Source organism: Podarcis cretensis, assembly GCF_951804945.1.
Source record: "Podarcis cretensis genome assembly, chromosome: 8".
Taxonomy (NCBI): domain Eukaryota; kingdom Metazoa; phylum Chordata; class Lepidosauria; order Squamata; family Lacertidae; genus Podarcis; species Podarcis cretensis.
This window is the reverse complement of record NC_137177.1, coordinates 8691313-8709717: the sequence shown is the minus strand read 5'-3', so window position 1 is coordinate 8709717 and position 18405 is coordinate 8691313. Positions and strand designations below refer to the sequence as shown.

The window sequence follows — 18405 nt, the reverse complement described above, 5'->3', positions numbered from 1 at the left end:
TAATCAAATTAAATCCCAACAGTTCAAATTGTCTATAAACGTCTTCTTGCCACCAATTCGGCTAATCCATAGGTACAGGTATTTGTTTTAAATATGACCCAACTCTTACAAATTTGCTGAAGTTAGAGAGAACCCAAAGCAAAAGTTTTTTTGTTTTTTTTAAATGTTAATGTCCAAACCAATCTTCTGCCACCAATTAGGCTAATCCTTAAATCGATATGAATAAATATTTCTTCTGCCACCAATTAGGCTAATCCAAATTTGTGTGAATCAATAGTTCTTTTAATCCCAAAGCCAAGAGTTGTTTATTAGAGAAAAAAAAAATAAGGACCCGAAAAAAACAGAGGAAAAAACAAACAAACAACAAGTTGTTGTGTGTCTTCTGGCCACTAGGGGCAAGGTCTCCAAGCCGTTTTAAATTGCTCAAATATTTAGATATTTCAATAAAAAGAAATTGCCACGAAAAAAGAAATAAACCATCAAAGGGTGTGCCGAATTATGTTTAATCCTGAAACGCCAGTCCAGATCAATTTAAAAGAACCTTCTTTCCTTGGCAAACATCAGACAGTCTCGTAGAACTTTAACAATGGAGTCTGGAAATCCCCTTTTGTTGCGCAGTTTTTATTTCACCACCACACCAAAGTCTAGTTACGGCAGATCAAATTCACAAGCCCCCAAAAGGACTTAAATAACTCCGTCTTGTTCCTCTGTCCCCCCTTTTCCTTTGGATCTTTCTTGATAAATTGTATCTTCCCAAAAAGGATTATTTTTATTCAGTTAAAGGGGAGAAGAAACAACAGCCGCGAGCGGTAACTTACTTTCACTTTTGATCACTTTGTTGTTTCCATGCGTCTAAGCTGATTGCAGATAGAATGCTGGTCTCGTACCTTCCAATTTTTTCATCCGGTTTCTTTCCTTAATTTTAAGATTCTTCTTTATATCCAATTAAGTCCGAATTTCTTCCCAATCGAGAATTGAGAGCTCTCCTTGCAAGCCCGGGGCTTCGTTTCTCGGAGGTAGCTATGGCCTCCCTGCAACCCGCTCTCCCCCCCCGCCGTTCTCGTCACTCTTTTTGGGAGCTACCTGACGGCCGGGAGGTTCGCGTTTCGGCTGCCTGCGGGAACCTGAGTGTCAGAACACCCTCCTGACACTACTTCGAGGGGTCACTGCGCCCTGTGACACCCCCAATCCTCCGAAAAACCCGGGATCCCCCCAAGAGGGAAAATCCCCGCTTGTGCTCGGATTGCTGTCAACCGGAATTCAGGAGTAAAGGGTTGTTCTAAGGGAACCAGAGTAAAGGGTTGTTCTAAAGCAGCCAGATTCCTGCCCTGCAGCCATTTAGAAGCTAAGTCACTATTTGCTTAGCTCCACCAATTGGTTTCCGGGCCCAATTCAAAGTGCTGGTTTTGACGTATAAAACAGCTCAGGACCCCAACACCTCAAGGGCCGCCTCTCCCCCTATGAACTGACCCAGACCCTGCGGTCATCATGTGACGCCCTTCCTTGTGTGCCCCCTCCACGAGAGGTCAAGAAGGCAGCAACACGAGAACAGGGACTTTTCTGCACTGGCTCCCTATTTGTGGAATGCCCTCCCTAGGGAGGTTTGCCTGGTACCTGTTACGATATGGATGCAATGCAGCTGCAAAGTGCTAGCTTGAAAAGTAAACATAATGGGAATGTTGGGACTGCCCGTGGGAATCAGAGGGACAGTCTATTCACAGTGCGAAGCACCGGAATTAGCTCAGAGTGTAATATGAGCTCTTCCATTTATTCCTATCCAGGAAGTGTTTGTCACTATACTGCTGGAGCTTGAAGAGAGCAGTCACGTTTTTTGTAATGCTGCAAAGACAGAAATAAAGGCATGTAAATACGTTTCTGTCTATCTCTTTCCCCTGCCAGGGGGCAAGGAAGAGGGGGGGTGTTTTTCTCACGTTTGAGAAGAATCGCCGATCGAGACCTTGCCTGCGCCTGCTGGGGAATGCAGCCAGGGAGGTCAACAGGGAATCAAGCCGGGTGCCTGGGAGAGTTGCCAGTTCCTCCTGATAAAGGGCTTGATATCCCGACAGTACCTTCATTACATTTTTTTTTTAAAGTGCCAGGCAAAAACCTTCCTCTATAACCAGTTGGCATTCAACTATCTGTGACCTTTTAGAAGTGGATGTTTTTACGCTATTTCTATTTCCTTTTGCCTTTAAAGCATCTAAGTGGGGTTTTTAAAAAAATATGTTTGTTTGCTGCTTTGGTTTGCCCTGGGCAAGACAAAACAACTAACAAATTTAATAAAAAATAAATAAGCAAACAAACATCTCCTTTCTCATATGAGCCCACCTGCTTTTTGAGATCATCACCAAAGGCCCTGCTCTTGCTTTTGCAGGTCAGACAGGCAGGTACCAGGGACGGGGCCTCTTTAGTGGTGGCACCCAAGCTGTTGAGTCACCTCACAAGAGGCATTTCCCATCCCATATGCGTTAAAACTGTTTCATTTGAGTTCTTAAACAAGAGGAAGCTGAAAACTCCTCTACAGCTGCTTATTTGAATTTGTTATTTCCATCTCACCGCACTGGCCTTTGACACCCGAGATATAATTTTCCCCCACCTTCAGATTGTAGATTGTTTCCACCGATTTCAATATTGTGTTTTCACCTTCTTGCAACCCACCCTGGGACCTTATGGCAAAGGGCAGGCCCAATCAGAGAGAAAAGTATATAGTGAATCCAGTTCTCCAACTCTGATTAGAAAAGACACACACAATTTTAAGAACGGACTCCCTCCTGTTACAAAACCCAGAGTTTTCTTGAGGAAGCTACTGCAGGTGGAAGTAGCAGGACAGCTGTGCTAACTAAATCAAAGCAAATATTTTGCAAGATCGTTCCTCTGGCATCAAGAGGAAAGGTAACTCAGGAGTAGCAGTTGGTAGAATCATAGAATCATAGAGTTGGAAGAGACCACAAGGGCCATCGAGTCCAACCCCCAGCCAAGCAGGAAACACCATCAGAGCACTCCTGACATATGGTTGTCAAGCCTCTGCTTAAAGACCTCCAAAGAAGGAGACTCCACCACACTCCTTGGCAGCAAATTCCACTGTCGAACAGCTCTTACTGTCAGGAAGTTCTTCCTAATGTTTAGCTGGAATCTTCTTTCTTGTAGTTTGGAACCATTGCTCCGTGTCCGCTTCTCCGGAGCAGCAGAAAACAACCTTTCTCCCTCCTCTATGTGACATCCTTTTATATATTTGAACATGGCTATCATATCACCCCTTAACCTCCTCTTCTCCAGGCTAAACAGGCCCAGCTCCCTTAGCCATTCCTCATAAGGCATTGTTTCCAGGCCTTTGACCATTTTGGTTGCCCTCCCCTGGACACGTTCCAGTTTGTCCGTGTCCTTCTTGAACTGTGGTGCCCAGAACTGGACACAGTACTCCAGGTGAGGTCTGACCAGAGCAGAATACAGTGGCACTATTACTTCCCTTGATCTAGATGCTATGCTCCTATTGATGCAGCCCAGAATTGCATTGGCTTTTTTAGCTGCCGCGTCACACTGTTGGCTCATGTCAAGTTTGTGGTCAACCAAGACTCCTAGATCCTTTTCACATGTACTGCTCTCAAGCCAGGTGTCCCCCATCTTGTATTTGTGCCTCTCATTTTTTTTTGCCCAAGTGCAATACTTTACATTTCTCCCTGTTAAAATTCATCTTGTTTGTCACAAGCCGGGAGAGTCCTGGTGCAGCGAGGTCCAGCTCGAAGGTTTCCCATGTGAGTATTTGGTTGGCCACTGTGAGAACAGGATACTGGGCAGAATAGGGTCCCTGGCCTGGTTCAGAAGAGCTCCCTCTTACGCTCTGGCACCCACAGGGCACCCACAGCCCCCGGGCACCCACAGTCGAGGGGCCAAGCTGGAACTCCTGTGGGGAAGGGTTGGATTTCGGTGGTAGAAGCTTGCATGCGAAATGCCTTGGGTTCAAATGCGGCAGCATCTCTAGATAGGACGGGGAGACACCCCTGCCTGAACCGCTGGAGAACTGCTGCTGGTGCAGACAATATTGAGCCAGATGGTCTGATTCAGTATAAGACAGATATCCATGTATATCACATTTATATATCACATTTGCCCCCATTGCTATGATTTATTCTACTTGCGGATGGGGAAAGAAGCAAGGCCGCAAATCCATCCTTGATTACTTTAAAACCTGCCCAGCTCCTACCCCTCAGTTTTCAGAGTTCAGCTGCCTGCACACTTGCAGGTTTCTCCTTGTAAAAGTGGTACTTTTCTCCCTGGAAAAGTGGTACCTCGGGTTAAGAACTTAATTCGTTCTGGAGCTCCGTTCTTAGTCTGAAACTGTTCGTAACCTGAGGTACCACTTTAGCTAATGGGACCTCCTGCTGCCACCGCGCCATTTCTGTTCTCATCCTGAGGTAAAGTTCTTAACCCGAGGTACTATTTCTGGGTTAGCAAAGTCTGAAACCTGAAGCGTCTGTAACTTGAAGCGTCTGTAACCCGAGGTACCAGTGTACCCGTGAGGGCTGAGAGCATCTTTCGTTGCAAACAACAGACCCAGAAAAACGGAGACTGCCTGCAGGCCGAATCCTGCACACACTACCATAACCGCCAAACATTTTTGGAGGGCACAGAATATTATCCTTTTCTAATCCAGCGGAGTCTCCCTTCTTCCAGCAAAAGTGCAAGGGGGGGGGGAGAGTTCCCTCTCCCTTTCAAAAAAGAAGAAGAAGCAGAAGCCGCGAGGGGGTTAATGTCAAAATCTGGCGGGATTATAGGAGTCACAAAAAAGAGAGTCGTCCAGAGCTGGAGCAATCACTGAATTCTTCCCCCAAGTGTGTAATTATGTGGGAGAATAAAGCCAGTGGAATCGCAGCGGATTACGGCCGAGCAGCTGCAAACCCCCTTTTGCGCAGTCGGAGCAGCGGGAGAATTAGCTGCAGCTGAAAGGCAAAGAGCAAACCCGTCTCTTGGCTCCTTGCTGGCAAAGTTAGCTGGGAAGGGGTCTAACCGATGCCTCATAATTTGGAGGTGGGAGGGCGACAGTAGGGGGAAGAAAGGAAGGAATAATATTCTGCGCTGCCTGGCCAAAAGATCCTGAGATCAGTTCCTGGAATTCTGGGGCTCGCTGTGGAAGATGCCTGCAAGGAATTACTGGAAAATATCTCCAGGGATATTTTGAATTATGGTGCTGGAGGAGACTCTTGAGAGTCCCATGGACTGCTAGAAGATCAAACCTATCCATTCTGAAGGAAATCAGCCCTGAGTGCTCACTGCAAGGACAGATCCTGAAGCTGAGGGTCCAATACTTTGGCCACTTGATGAGAAGAGAAGACTCCATGGAAAAGACCCTGATGTTGGGAAAGATGGAGGGCACAAGGAGAAGGGGAACGACAGAGGACGAGATGGTGGGACAGTGTTCTTGAAGCTACCAGCATGAGTTTGACCAAACTGCGGGAGGCAGTGGAAGACAGGAGTGTCTGGGATGCTCTGGTCCAGGGGGTCACCAAGAGTCGGACACGACTAAACGACTAAACAACAACAACAACAACAACATCTCCAGGGAAGACCAGACGCAAAGTCGTAAGCGCTTGCTTAGTCTTTATACACAGCTGTGGAACCTTTTCCATGCATCCTCAGCAAACCTTACAACAGCCTGGCCAGGTAGGTCCACATCCCCCATTTGACAGGTGCGGACCTAATACTGAGAAGAAGAGAAGCTGCAATGCGAAGCTGCGGAAGAGAAACATGCCAAGCCAGGGACAGCAGCGTGTTGTGGGCAGAGTCCCCAATTAGTACTGGAGAGACCTGGGTTCAAATCTGTCCTCAGTTGTGAAGCTCACTGCATGCCCTTGTGCCAGTCACTTGCCTCTCACCCTAGCCAACATCGCAGGGTTGCTGTGAGGATATAAAACAAACTTCTCCAAGCTCCTTAGAGGATGACCAGGATTAAAATAAGGCATCACGGTCGCCAGCCACCAGCACCAGCAGCACAGGAAGGGGGCATTAGGCACAAAAATGGATGCAAGAAGAATTACCGACGAAAGCAAAATGGAGGATGAAATTGACGGACTATGCAGAGTTAGATAAATTAACAGAAAGGATTCGAAACCTGCGGGATCAGAGATTCTTAGAAGACTGGAGTAAATATATGAACTATTTGAGAAGTAATTGTAATGAACAGATTACGCTAGTAGGACTGCAAGAAGTTTTGTAAGGAGGATGATTTGAAATAATGCAAGAAAGACTATGAGGGAATTATTAGTTAATAACAATTAAGAGTAATAGAGAAATTAAGAAATGCAGAATAGGTGATAAGAACGAAAAATCATCAGAGGTGTTGATGGAAGTCTAAAACATTGTATAAGATAAGAAGTTATGTTAGATGACTGTTGGAAATAATATGTTAAAAAAAGCAATTAAAATGTATAAAAGAAGAAGAAGGGCAAGACAGGTGGCACTAAACTTATGCTCACTTTGTTCCCATAATCCGCACTCCAGCCAGCCCTTGCCTGTTCTCTTGCTCCTACATTGCAAGCCAAAAGTACCCCGTCTTCCGACTCAAACACCAGCCGGGGAACAAGGGGGACTCCACGCATCCAGCCAACGCGAGGCAATCTGGGTCAATTAGATTGAGTGGCCCGGGGGTGGCGCAACCATGGATGGAGGCCAAGCGTGGGCGAGTCACTTTTGCAAGGGGGGAAATTGAGGCATCAGACATTCTTCCACCTCCCTCCCTCAGCCGGGCTGGTTGGGGGTGGAAGAGACAGGAGTCGTGGTAAGGCTGGGCTTCAGCAACTGAGTTTGGGGCTGGCCCCTGGCTCACCGCCAGGCTGAGGGCGATTCGGTACCCGCTGAGAAGCGAGAGGACAGGGCGTTCAGCCAAGGGACTTGATGGCAAACACCGGGTGCCTAAATCGTCACGCACCCAGGTCCATCCATCTCTCTCTGTCTGTCTCTCACACCCACGGCCGTGGTCTGCTTACCGGGGAAGAGAGCAAGGACGTAAGAAGCGCCTTGCTGGGGGAAATCTGTCTGAGATAATAAGGAGAGTCTGCTGGATATGACCAATGGCCCTTCCAGTCCCGCATCACAGTGGCCAAAGAGATGCTTCCCAGGGGAAGCACACAAGCAAGACCTGAGCACAAGATCAACTCTCTACTTCTGTGGTTTCCAGCGACTGGTGTTCAGAAGCTTTGCCGCCTCCAAACGTGGAAGAAGAGCCTTGCTGCAGCGAGACTCCTTACGGGGTCCTTGCCACGGGATCACATTCACCCGGTGCTATACCAGCTGCACTGGCTCCCGGTGGAGTACAGGATCAGGTTTAAGGTGCTGGTTTTAACCTTTAAAGCCCTATACGGCCTAGGACCCTCGTACCCACGCCTCTCCTGGTATGTCCCACGGAGGACCTTACGTTCTTCAAACAAAAACATCTTGGAGGTCCCGGGCCACAGGGAGCTTAGGCTGGCCTCAACCAGAGCCAGGGCTTTTTCGGCCATGGCCCCGATCTGGTGGAACGCTCTGTCACAAGAGACCAGGGCCCTGCGGGACTTGACATCTTTCCGCAGGGCCTGCAAGACAGAGCTGTTCCACCAGGCCTTTGGCCAAGGCGCAGTCTGACCCCCTCCCTCGGTAATCCTCGCAGAACTCTAGCCCAATGGTTGCCATTAATTTGATTCTGAATTGATTTTAGAATGAATTGATTTTAGAATGCATTTCAATTGACTGATTGTGATTTTATGTGAACTGTGTTGCTTTTATTGCTGTTGGCTGCTCTGAGCCCGGTTTCAGTGGGATATAAATAATTTTTTTATTTTATTTTATTATTATTATTACTATTACTATTATTATTACCCTCTTGTGAATTTGTCCAATCCTCTTTTAGAGCACAGACACTCCCACCGCCCCATCCAGAACGTGACCGAGGGCAGCAACGCTTGAGAAGGAAAAGTCGCACGCATGGGAGGTACCGTATTTTTTGCTCTATAAGACTCACCTTTTCCCTCCTAAAAAGTAAGGGGAAATGTTGTGTGCATCTCATGGAGCGAATGCAGGCTGCGCAGCTATCCCAGAAGCCAGAATAGCAAGAGGGATTTCTGCTTTTGCCGCGCAGCGATCCCTCTTGCTGTTCTGGCTTCTGAGATTCATAATATTTTTTTCTCGTTTTCTCCTCCAAAAACTAGGTGCGTCTTGTGGTCTGGCACGTCTTATAGAGCCAGAAATACGGTAATGGGAAATGGAAACGCAGGGAGCTGCTTCCACAGACCTCAATGTTGCCCGCAATGACTGGCAGCAGCCGCTTTCCATGGTTTCAGGCAGGGGACGTTTCCCAGCCCTGCCTGGAGACGCTGCCAAGGGCCTTCTGCATGCAAAGCAGGTGTCCTGTCACTGAAACGCAGCCCTTCTCCAATACAGGCAGAGGGAGAAGGTGGAGAAAACACCCCTGGGTCAGGAGAAGGACTTCTGTCCCGGATCCCGAAGAGCTGGGAAGAGAGGCCAGCTGCATGGGCTGTCAATCAGCAGCGCCACTGGATTTGCCCATATTCAGCTGTTGTGTTCTTTCGCCTCTCCCCTCCTTCCCCAACGCTTTCTGTTATAAGCTCTTCTGGGAAAGGACTCTCCCTCCATTTGCACTGCCGGGCGCATTGTCATGCATGCAGCGATGGTGCTATTAAAATGAGAATGCATGACGAAAATAAGAATGCAGGGTGGAACTGCAAAATGCAACGATTTAAGAACAGGGAGTCGGCCACCAGCAGGCAAAACTGGGCCAGCCAAGGGCAGCTTTCTCCAGCTCCCGATCGCCTGACCCACATTCAGGCAAAGTACAGGCGAAAGTTTCCCCGTTGCAAGGAAGAAATAAACATTTTCAAGCTGTCAAACTCGTCTCCCCCTTACGTGCTCATTCATTTGGAAGATTCGCGAAGGGCTTAATGAAAGAGATCGCTAATGGTGTGCAAAAGGAGCTGTAGACAAAACAGGAGATGAAATCTGCAAGACCATTCAAAAAACAAATTTATGTACATGCACTGCAGGGGGTTGGACTTGATGACCCTTTAGGTCCCCTTCAAAATCTATAATTCTATGAAACTATTGTGATTGAAACACAGATAAAAATCAGAAAACCTTTGAACGTAAGGATAGGCAACTAAATGATGTCCCTGTGTGGGCTCTCTTTTTTGATTCTGTGCAGGAGACACCCATTCTGTACACCGATCGGAGACGGGAATTTTTGCTTCCATCAGGGGCTACATTCCCTTGGGCGTCATCTGTCAGGGCTGCTGCTCAGGACAGACAGTCTCTCTGGCTACATTTGCACCACAAATGTTAAAGCACTGTGATTCCACTCTAAACAGCCACAGCTTCCCCCCCCCCCAAAAAAAAGAATTATGGGACCTGTACAGCGGTACCGTGGTTCTCAAACTTAATCCGTTCCAGAAGTCTGTTCCAAAACCAAAGCATTCCAAAACCAAGGCGTGTTTTCCCACAGAAAGTAATGCAAAATGGATTAATCTGTTCCAGACTTTAAAAAACAACCCCCAAAACAGCAGTTTAACATGGATTTTAATATCTAACGAGACCATTGACCATTGATCCATAAAATGGAAGCAATAAACAATGTACTGCAGTCACACAATCAACCAATCCGTAGCTGAACCGGGTTCCACACAGTCGCAGAAACAAAACAAAACAGAGTCGCAAAAACAAAAAATGAATAGCAAAAACAGACAGACCTCAGCGTAACACTTAAAACGGATGTGTGGCACCCAAATCGAAAGCGTAACACTCAAAACGGAGCACATTCGGCTTCAGAAAAAGGTTCGCAAACACTCACTTCCGGGTTTACAGTGTTCCAAGTTGTTTGAGTACCAAGGCGTTTGAGAACCAAGGTACTACTATAGTTAATTAAGGGTGCTGAGAGGTGTTGGGAAACACACACACACCCATTCCCCTCTCCCAGAGCTACAATTCCCAGAGCGGTTGAATCCCTCTTCCCTCTGGGAACTGCAGCTCCTAACAACTCTCGGCACCCTTTGCAAACTACAGCTCCTTTTAGGCAGGGCGTTAACTGTTAAAAGGGAGCTCCTTGAACTAAACCCAGAAACTGAACTGGCAACAAGGCAGCTGGTCAAGGACTGGCCTAATGTGATGTGACCTGCTTGCTCCGAACAAAATATCCTGCAGGCTGCATTCTGGATAAATCGGAATGAATTTCCTGGCTGGTGCCTTCAAGGCCAGCCTCGTGTTTGGTGATGCTCCACAACTCTGTCACCTAGACAGGGCAAACTTTAATTCAGAGCCTGATCTCTTGCGGGGACAAGGAAGGAGCTCAAAGCTGTCAACCTTCCCTTTTTTTGCGGGAAATTCCCTTATTCCAGCACCGTTTCCCACTGCTATCCCGGATTGTTAGATATCCCGTAGACTGTCCCCGGGACAGGTGAGGCTGCTGATCCCTTATTTTCGAGGCTGCTGATCCCTTATTTTCAAATCTGAAAGTTGACAGCTATGACGGAGCTTCCAAACACTCTTTTTATTTATTTTGCAAAACCCACATACCTCCGGATCGTAGCAAGACATCCAGGGATTTACAAGAAATATTAAAGCAGAACTTCCAAACCCTCCTGGTTCCCTTCTCTCATTTCCCCCATGTCAAATTTTAGATCGTAAGCAACTAGGCAGCAGGAACATGTCCCCTTTGAACTCTGCAGAGCACTGCAAACACTCAAGGCCCCATAAAATAACCCTAAGCAAATTCAGTTTTATGCTTGCTGTCCCCTACACCCCTTCCTTCATCCCATTTCTTCCACACTGGGTGACTGGGGGCGGGGGGGGGGGGGAGAAAACTGAAAAATCAGGCTCCATTTTCCTTGTCAAATTAGGGCCAATTTAAACAATTGGTCTCCCTCCAGATGTTTTAATAAACCGCTGATTGATTAATCAACATGACCTTAATATTTTTCCCTGGCTAAGCCCCGGGAAGATCTTTGCTGGCGGCATTAAAAACTGCTGCTAATTGCGCTAATGCGATTGATTAGGAAATTGGCCCCGGGTCAAAGATGGTAATTAGTACAGGGGAAATCGCTGGCCAACAGCCTCTTTTGCGGATGGGGGTTGTTGGGGTGGGGGGGAGGAGAGAGAGAATAATTTGCCCGTCAGGCAAGGTGCTACAAGTCAGGATTCCTAGGTTCTGCCCAGAGGCGACATTTGCAAGTGGTTAAGAGTTTTACACTGGGACGCAGGTGGCGCTGTGGGTTAAAGCCTCAGCGCCTAGGACTTGCCGATCGAAAGGTCGGCGGTTCGAATCCCTGCGGCGGGGTGCGCTCCCGCTGCTCGGTCCCAGCGCCTGCCAACCTAGCAGTTCGAAAGCACCTCCGGGTGCAAGTAGATAAATAGGGACCGCTTACCAGCGGGAAGGTAAACGGCGTTTCCGTGTGCGGCTCTGGGCAGCGATGTCACGCTGGCCACGTGACCCGGAAGTGTCTCAGGACAGCGCTGGCCCCTGGCCTCTTAAGTGAGATGGGCGCACAACCCCAGAGTCTGTCAAGACTGGCCCGTACGGGCAGGGGTACCTTTACCTTTACCTTTAAGAGTTTTACGGGTTATTTGAGGACGGGTGAAATTCAGGCTTCCGGGACCTGCGTTCTTTTTCTTCTTCTAAAACTCCAAGGTCCACTCAGAACCAGCACAATTATAAGGCAGAGAGAGGCACTCACCTCAGGCAGTCAAATTCAAGGCATGTCTGCACCATAGATTTTAAGTACAGTGGTATCTCGGGTTACATACGCTTCAGGTTATATACGCTTCAGGTTACAGAATCCGCTAACCCAGAAATAGTGCTTCAGGTTAAAAACTTTGCTTCAGGCCCCATTAGCTAAAGTGGTGCTTCAGGTTAAGAACAGTTTCAGGTTAAGAACGGACCTCCGGAACAAATTAAGTACTTAACCTGAGGTACCACTGTACTGTTCTACCAAGGCTGCCTGCAAAGAATTCTGGGAACTGTAGTTTCTTAATGGTGCTGTGAGGAGACCCCACCACCACCATTCCTCTCCCAGAGCTAAAATTCCCAGAATTCCCTGGGAGGAAGGATCAATCATTAAATCATTCTGGGAATTGCAGCGCTGTGAGAGGACCAGCGGGGTCTGCTAGCAACTCTCAGCACCCTTTGCAAACTACAGCTCCCAGGCTGCTTTGCGGGGAAGCCACGACTGTTAAATGTGGAATCATAGTGTGTTAAATGTATGGCATGGCTGCAAATTGTTAGGTAACTTAACAGTTCTGGCATTTCCACGCCCAGGATAAGGTGCTTGGGCAGATTTTCTACCTCAAGTGTCAAAGTAACTCAGCCAGCCTTAATTTACTGTATTTTTTGCTCCATAAGACACACTTTTTTCCTCCTAAAAAGTAAGGGGAAATGTCTGTGCGTCTTATGGAGCGAATGTGTGGTCGATCGCTGGCTCCCTTTCTGGCCCTGCCCCGTTGCCCCGGCCTCCATTATTGAATGTTCTGCGGACGAAGGCTGTTTGTTTCCCCAGCGACATGTGACTGGCTGATTAGATTATCTGTCTGGAAACTGTAGAAATGGCTCCCTTTCCTTTCCTAAAGAAGCTGCAGAACTGTGAGTTGAACACCATAAAAACAGGATTTTTTTCCCTTTGCAAAGTAAGCTCAACAACTTTGAGCTGATCCTCAAAAGAAGGGGCTTTTCCCCTTTGCAAAAGAAGCTGCACAACTGCGAGCTGATCCCCGCCAAAAACGGGGCTTTCCCCCTTTCCTCCTCTAAAAACTAGGTGCGTCTTATGGCCAGGTGTGTCTTATGGAGCGAAAAATACAGTGGTACCTCGGGTTACATACGCTTCAGGTTACAGACTCCGCTAACCTAGAAACAGTACTTCAGGTTAAGAACTTTGCTTCAGGATGAGAACAGAAATCGTGCAGTGGTGGCGCAGTGGCAGCAAGAGGCCCCATTAGCTAAAGTGGTGCTTCAGGTTAAGAACAGTTTCAGGTTAAGAACGGACCTCCGGAACGAATTAAATACTTAACCCGAGGTACAGTGGTGCCTCACAATACGAAATTAATTCGTTCCGCGAGTTTTTTCGTCTTGCGATTTTTTCGTCTTGCGAAGCACGGACTTTGGAAAAGCTTCAAAAATCACCCAAGTCTTCAAAAACCTCAAAAAAGGCTACCACACCGCGTGCTATGAGTTGCTCCTCAAAGTGAATGCACGGTTTTAAGACAAAGGAAACAAACTTGCAAGACAAAGGAAACAAACTTGCAAGACATTTTCGTCTTGCGAAGCAAGCCCATAGGGAAATCCGTCTTGCGAAGCAACTCAAAAAACGAAAAACTATTTCGTTTTGCGAGTTTTTCGTTTTACGAGGCATTCGTCTTGCGAGGTACCACTGTACATCAATTTGCAATTTGAGTAGGAGAAGCAGAAAATGGGACGGACCATTTTCTGCACACCCACACGTCTTCCTGTGAGATCTCAGTGCAAAATCACAGCACCCTAACGGGCAACCATGATCTCGCATGAGAAAACGGAATGTCCGGCTTTTTCCTGGGACGCTTGCGGGGTATGTTTTCTGCTCCACCTTAGGCAGCAAAATGTATTGGGTTAGCACCCGCCAATCAGAGCCAAGTGAAGTACAAAATAATAGGATGCGGAAGGTGAAGGACCAAGCACAAAATGGCTGACTCAGGGATCAGGAATCAAACCCATTACCCTTCCTCCCTGGCCCCTCTTAAGTCTAAACACTTGGCTGTCCTGTAGCCAGGATGGATCTTCACCCAAGTGATTAAGATCAGAGGTCATTGCAGAAAATTAGAAAACCTGCCAGCAGATTTGCATCAAAGAACCAATTAATATTTATGTTTTGCAGGTGAGAAAGAAAGTAGCCGTGAGATTCAGTTTTATGAAATGGGAAAGTTCTGCAAACACTGGTAAGTCCCATTTTACAGCTGGGGAACACTGAGGTTCAGAGAGACACAATGCTCCCAGGGACAGGGGCAAACAGGACATTTGCACTTTCCTGAAACCCTGGAGAGTTGCTGCAGAGAATACTGAGCTAGAGGTCTAACTCTGTATAAGGCACCTTGTTATGTTTCTATGATACTGTAGCAGCCGGCAGTACCTTGGAAAAAGGAAGCTGCAGTTTTTGTTAAGTGCCTTCTTTAAAAACAGATTTCCCACTCCACCTCCCCACCCCTCTCGCCAGATCTGATTAATTAATTAAATCATATTAATTAGTTTTTGCTTGGTGGAAATGCCCAAGTCAAACTGTTTGGTCAATTCTTAGAGAAGCTGGAGGAGGAGGAAGTTGTAAAACAGGATGCAACCTAAGAGGTATCAATCTAACATCAGACAGACAGGTCAGTGCAAGAGATTAAAGAAACAGAGATGATCTGGGGATCTGGAGGTCCCAAACTCTTCCTGTCTTAACCCCTTTTTTTGCAAGCTGAGCTGCACCCAAAGTTCCAGAAAAAAGGAACCTGTAACAGTTATGTTAGAATTACAGAACCGTACTGTTGGAAGGGACCTGGGGGTCATCTATTCCAACCCCCTTCAATGCAATGTTGGGCTCTAATTCCCAGCCGTGCTGCCTGGTGCTGGTGGGAGTTCTAGTCCAGCAGCATCCCTGGGGTGGGACACAGGTTCCCCAAGCAAGGCGTGAAGGCAACAGCTCTCCCCTGTGGATCCAACACCTGATATTCAGAGATATGCTATTCCCAAGGCTGGAGGCTCCATGGAGCTATCTCAGAGTGGCCAATAGACTTTCCCTCTTAAAAGAAATGGCCTAAACCTTTAAAAAGGACATCTAAGGTAGCAGTCCTTTCCCTCTTAAAAGAATTAGCCTAAACCTTTGAAAATAAAAATGGCATCTAATGTAGCGCTAATCACCCACATCTTGAAGCAGTGAGTTCCACAAGTTAATTGTGCATTGTTGTGTGACCAATATTTCCTTCTGCCCACCCTGAATCCAATTTCACTGGATGAAAGCTTCCACTCCCTGCTACTAGTATTACCCTCTCCGCAGTTCAGGGCCCAAACATCAATTTCCACACTGCTTTCCACATACTATGCTACTAGCCCTCATTGTGAAAAGCGAACTCACGCAGCACACTCTGCCCATAATTTAAGCACTCGGGCATCCTAATTCTCTGTTCTGACCCTGCTTTGGCCCTCCAACACCACTCTCTATTTTTAAACCCTCTTCCAGGACACAGCTGCAGCAGAACAATAGGGGAAAAGCCCTTCCATAGTTTTATAAAGTTCTCGGCGCTCATTTTTCCTAGCTGATCATTAACAGAATTCACTCTGCAGAGATTTTGGCTCCTCTTGCAAACAGGGTGCCTAGGGGTGGGGTGCAGAGTTCGGCTCAACAGCAAAGTGCCCCTTTCTCAGTGCTGGAATTTGCTTTTTGAGGAGAGGGGGGGAGAGGCAAAGGGGGTGCAAGAAGAGGGGGAGAAATGGACAGCACCTCGCCGAAGCCTCTCCAAACAATAGGCAGATGTTTATCCCTATTTCATGGAACACTCGTTATTTGGCTGATAATTACCCCGCGGGTAATGATAGTAATCAGAAATTGCTGCAAGCCTGTATTCTTCCAAGGCAGTTAATTTATTTAATTACACACTTTGAAGCTGCATTATTTAAATGGTGATTTATTGCATGGCTAATCAATGCTATTTTATCTGGGCAAGTGCCTTTGTGCGGTGCGTGTGTGAGCGCATGGGTGTGTTGGAATGAAACGGCGCCCTGGCCTTTTCTGCGAGGAATTAGGGATACGGGGAGAGGAGGAGGAGGAGAAAGAGGAGGAGGAAATGGACAGGCTCTGGGGGAGATGAGATTTAACTGTGTCATGCGAAGGGGGCGCCAAGAAGGACGCCGGTCTTGCAAGAGACCGGCAGGAGGGGATGAACTGTAACTCAGCCACAGAGCACGCAGAAGTCCACAGGTTCAATTTCCAGGTAAAAGGATCTCAGGTAGCAGGTGATGGAAAAGACCTTCCTCTAACTAGAAGTCCCAGAGAGTCACTGCCAGCCAAAGCAGACTGTACTATAGGGTTGCCATATTCCAAACAGTGAAAATCTGGACCCAAAAGTTGTTGAGCGCTGGAAGCATTGAGATAAATTCAACACTGCAAACAAGTTTTGACGGATGCAATAATGGAATATTGAACGGTATAGTTTTTTGTAAAATATGCAGGGATTTATGATTTGTAAAATGAACCATGGAAAGAGAAGAAGGGGAGTCACTGATATCTTATGGATGTAAAATAAGTATTTTAAATTGTAAAACAAAACTTAATAAAAAAAATTACACACACACACGCACAATGCTTGTTTTCTGGGGGGACGCATACCCCTAAACGTTTTGTGAATCTAAGTTGGGCCTCACTGAGGGGCAGTATTTCAATATGGGTAGGAAAATGAGAGTACCCTTAAACATTTTTGTTAGGAAAAAAGCAGTGTGTATATGTGTGTGTGTGTGTATTTACACACATACACAAACACACAAGTTGTTGAGCTTTGTTGTTGTTTTGCCAAAGTTGTTGCTGAAGCTTTAAGCAATTTTTAAGGAGATTCACCAAAATCTACACTTCCGGCATGGGTTGCCATAAACCCAGATTTCCCCTGACGTTTCAGCGAATTCCACCCGGGACGCTGTTTATGAGGGCCAAAACCCAGCTATGTCTGGGAAATTCTGGACATATGGCAGCCCTCGATGCCTTTTGCCCTGGTAGGGGGCAACTTCTTAGGATCTAAACAAGGGGGAGCCCAAAACCTTTGGCTCCAGCTCCCTTCCAGAGGCAGCAATGGTCATTGCCACTCTTGCAGCTAAAAAAACAATCCAAGTCACCGTCCCTCATGGCCCATGGACAATTCCACATGCATCTGGCACCCACCTTTGCCAGGCGGGGAAGGCCCTTCCGCCCGCAGGCTCCAGGGTGGGTCTCCATGGTTGGCAAAGTCTCGCATCTTGAGGTAACTGATGGTGAGCCGGACTATGGAGGCCTTGTCCAGCTGGCTGGTGATGGCTCCGGGCAGTGGCAACATCTTGGCCAGTTCGTAGAACTCGAAGTTCTCCTTGCCCCGGCGAGAGCGTGCAGCGTTTCGGGACTTCTCCTTGCGCAGGGCCTGGAGGCTGTGGAAAAACCACCATCGTTATTACAGTGGACGTTCGGGTTGCGAACGTGATCCGTGCGGGATGCACGTTCGCAACCTGCAGCGGCACGTCTGCACATGCGCGGGTTGCAATTTGTTGCTTATGCGCAAAGCGCGATTTAGCACTTCTGCGCATGCGCGAAACCCGGAAGTAACGCATTCCAGTACTTCCGGGTTTCGGCAGGTCCATAACACGAAAAAACGAAACCTGAAGCGTCTGTAACCTGCTGTATTTTTACTTATTAAATTTATCTACCACCCCCTTCACCCGAAGATCACAGGGCGGCTTCCGGTATAAAAACACAAAATACGGATCGTAACAGCCACAAAAATATTATTATTATTAAGACATCTGAAGGCAGCCCTGTTTAGGGAAGTTTTTAATATTTAATGCTGTACTGGGAGCCGCCCAGAGTGTCTGAGGAAACTCAGCCAGATGGGCGGGGTATAAATAATAAATTATTATTAAATTATTATTATAACCACCAGCCTCCTGAACAGGACAGAGATACGGGCCTGCCCTGACCAAATGCCAACCGACAGGATAGAAAGACTTTGCCGGCCATTAAACCGCTCATGGAACGGCAGGACCAGCCATGAATGGCAGAAAAGGCCGACAAGGTACACTTAAAACTCATAGAATTGTTGTAGAGGAACCCCAGTGGTCATCCAGTCCAGGAATCCCGCTTCTGCGAGAAGCGCAAAAGGGTTTCCATTTGTTCCCCCAGCCCCCACTTTTCCTCAGAGGTTCCTGTTCAAAATACTAAGAGAAAGATGGTGGTTATATTGTATGAAATGTCTCAGAGGAGACACCTGTACCAGGGTGGATAAAAATCAATAGGGTTTTTTTTTTTAAAAAAAAAAAGGAAAAACCTTTTTTTTTAATTGGATTTTTAAAATAAAGTGCTTTTGGAGGGAAAATCTTTCTAAAGATCGTTTTCTATTTAAGTTACATTATAGTCCAAAGGCTATCCATCAGTAAATAAGGATTTGTTTTAAGTTTTTCATGTGTGCTAAAACTCAGCCTAAGGTTGTTGTGTTTTTTTTAAAAAAAATTGTTTAACCATGTCAGTTAACAAACATGGATACATATGCTATAATGTTATTGTTTTAGTTAAATAAATTGTTTAAATTGTTATTAAGGAAAAGATTATTTTTCTCCTTCCAATAAAGTACACCAGAAAAGTTGCGGATTTTTCGGGGTACGTACGGACCCCTGGAAAGAATTACATTCGTATCCAGAGG

The 18405-nt window shown here is 46.8% G+C and overlaps 1 protein-coding gene across 5 annotated transcripts in view; it reads right to left on the bottom strand.

Moving 5' to 3' along the window:
• NPAS1 (neuronal PAS domain protein 1) overlaps positions 1–18405 on the bottom strand; it is a 115485-nt gene that overhangs the window by 82595 nt on the left and 14485 nt on the right. For all 5 annotated transcript variants that reach the window (XM_079985365.1, XM_079985366.1, XM_079985367.1 and 2 more), the window contains one exon: positions 16902–17140. In XM_079985365.1, coding sequence (XP_079841491.1) covers positions 16902–17140 — 239 coding nt within the window. The remainder of the gene's footprint in view (positions 1–16901; positions 17141–18405) is intronic.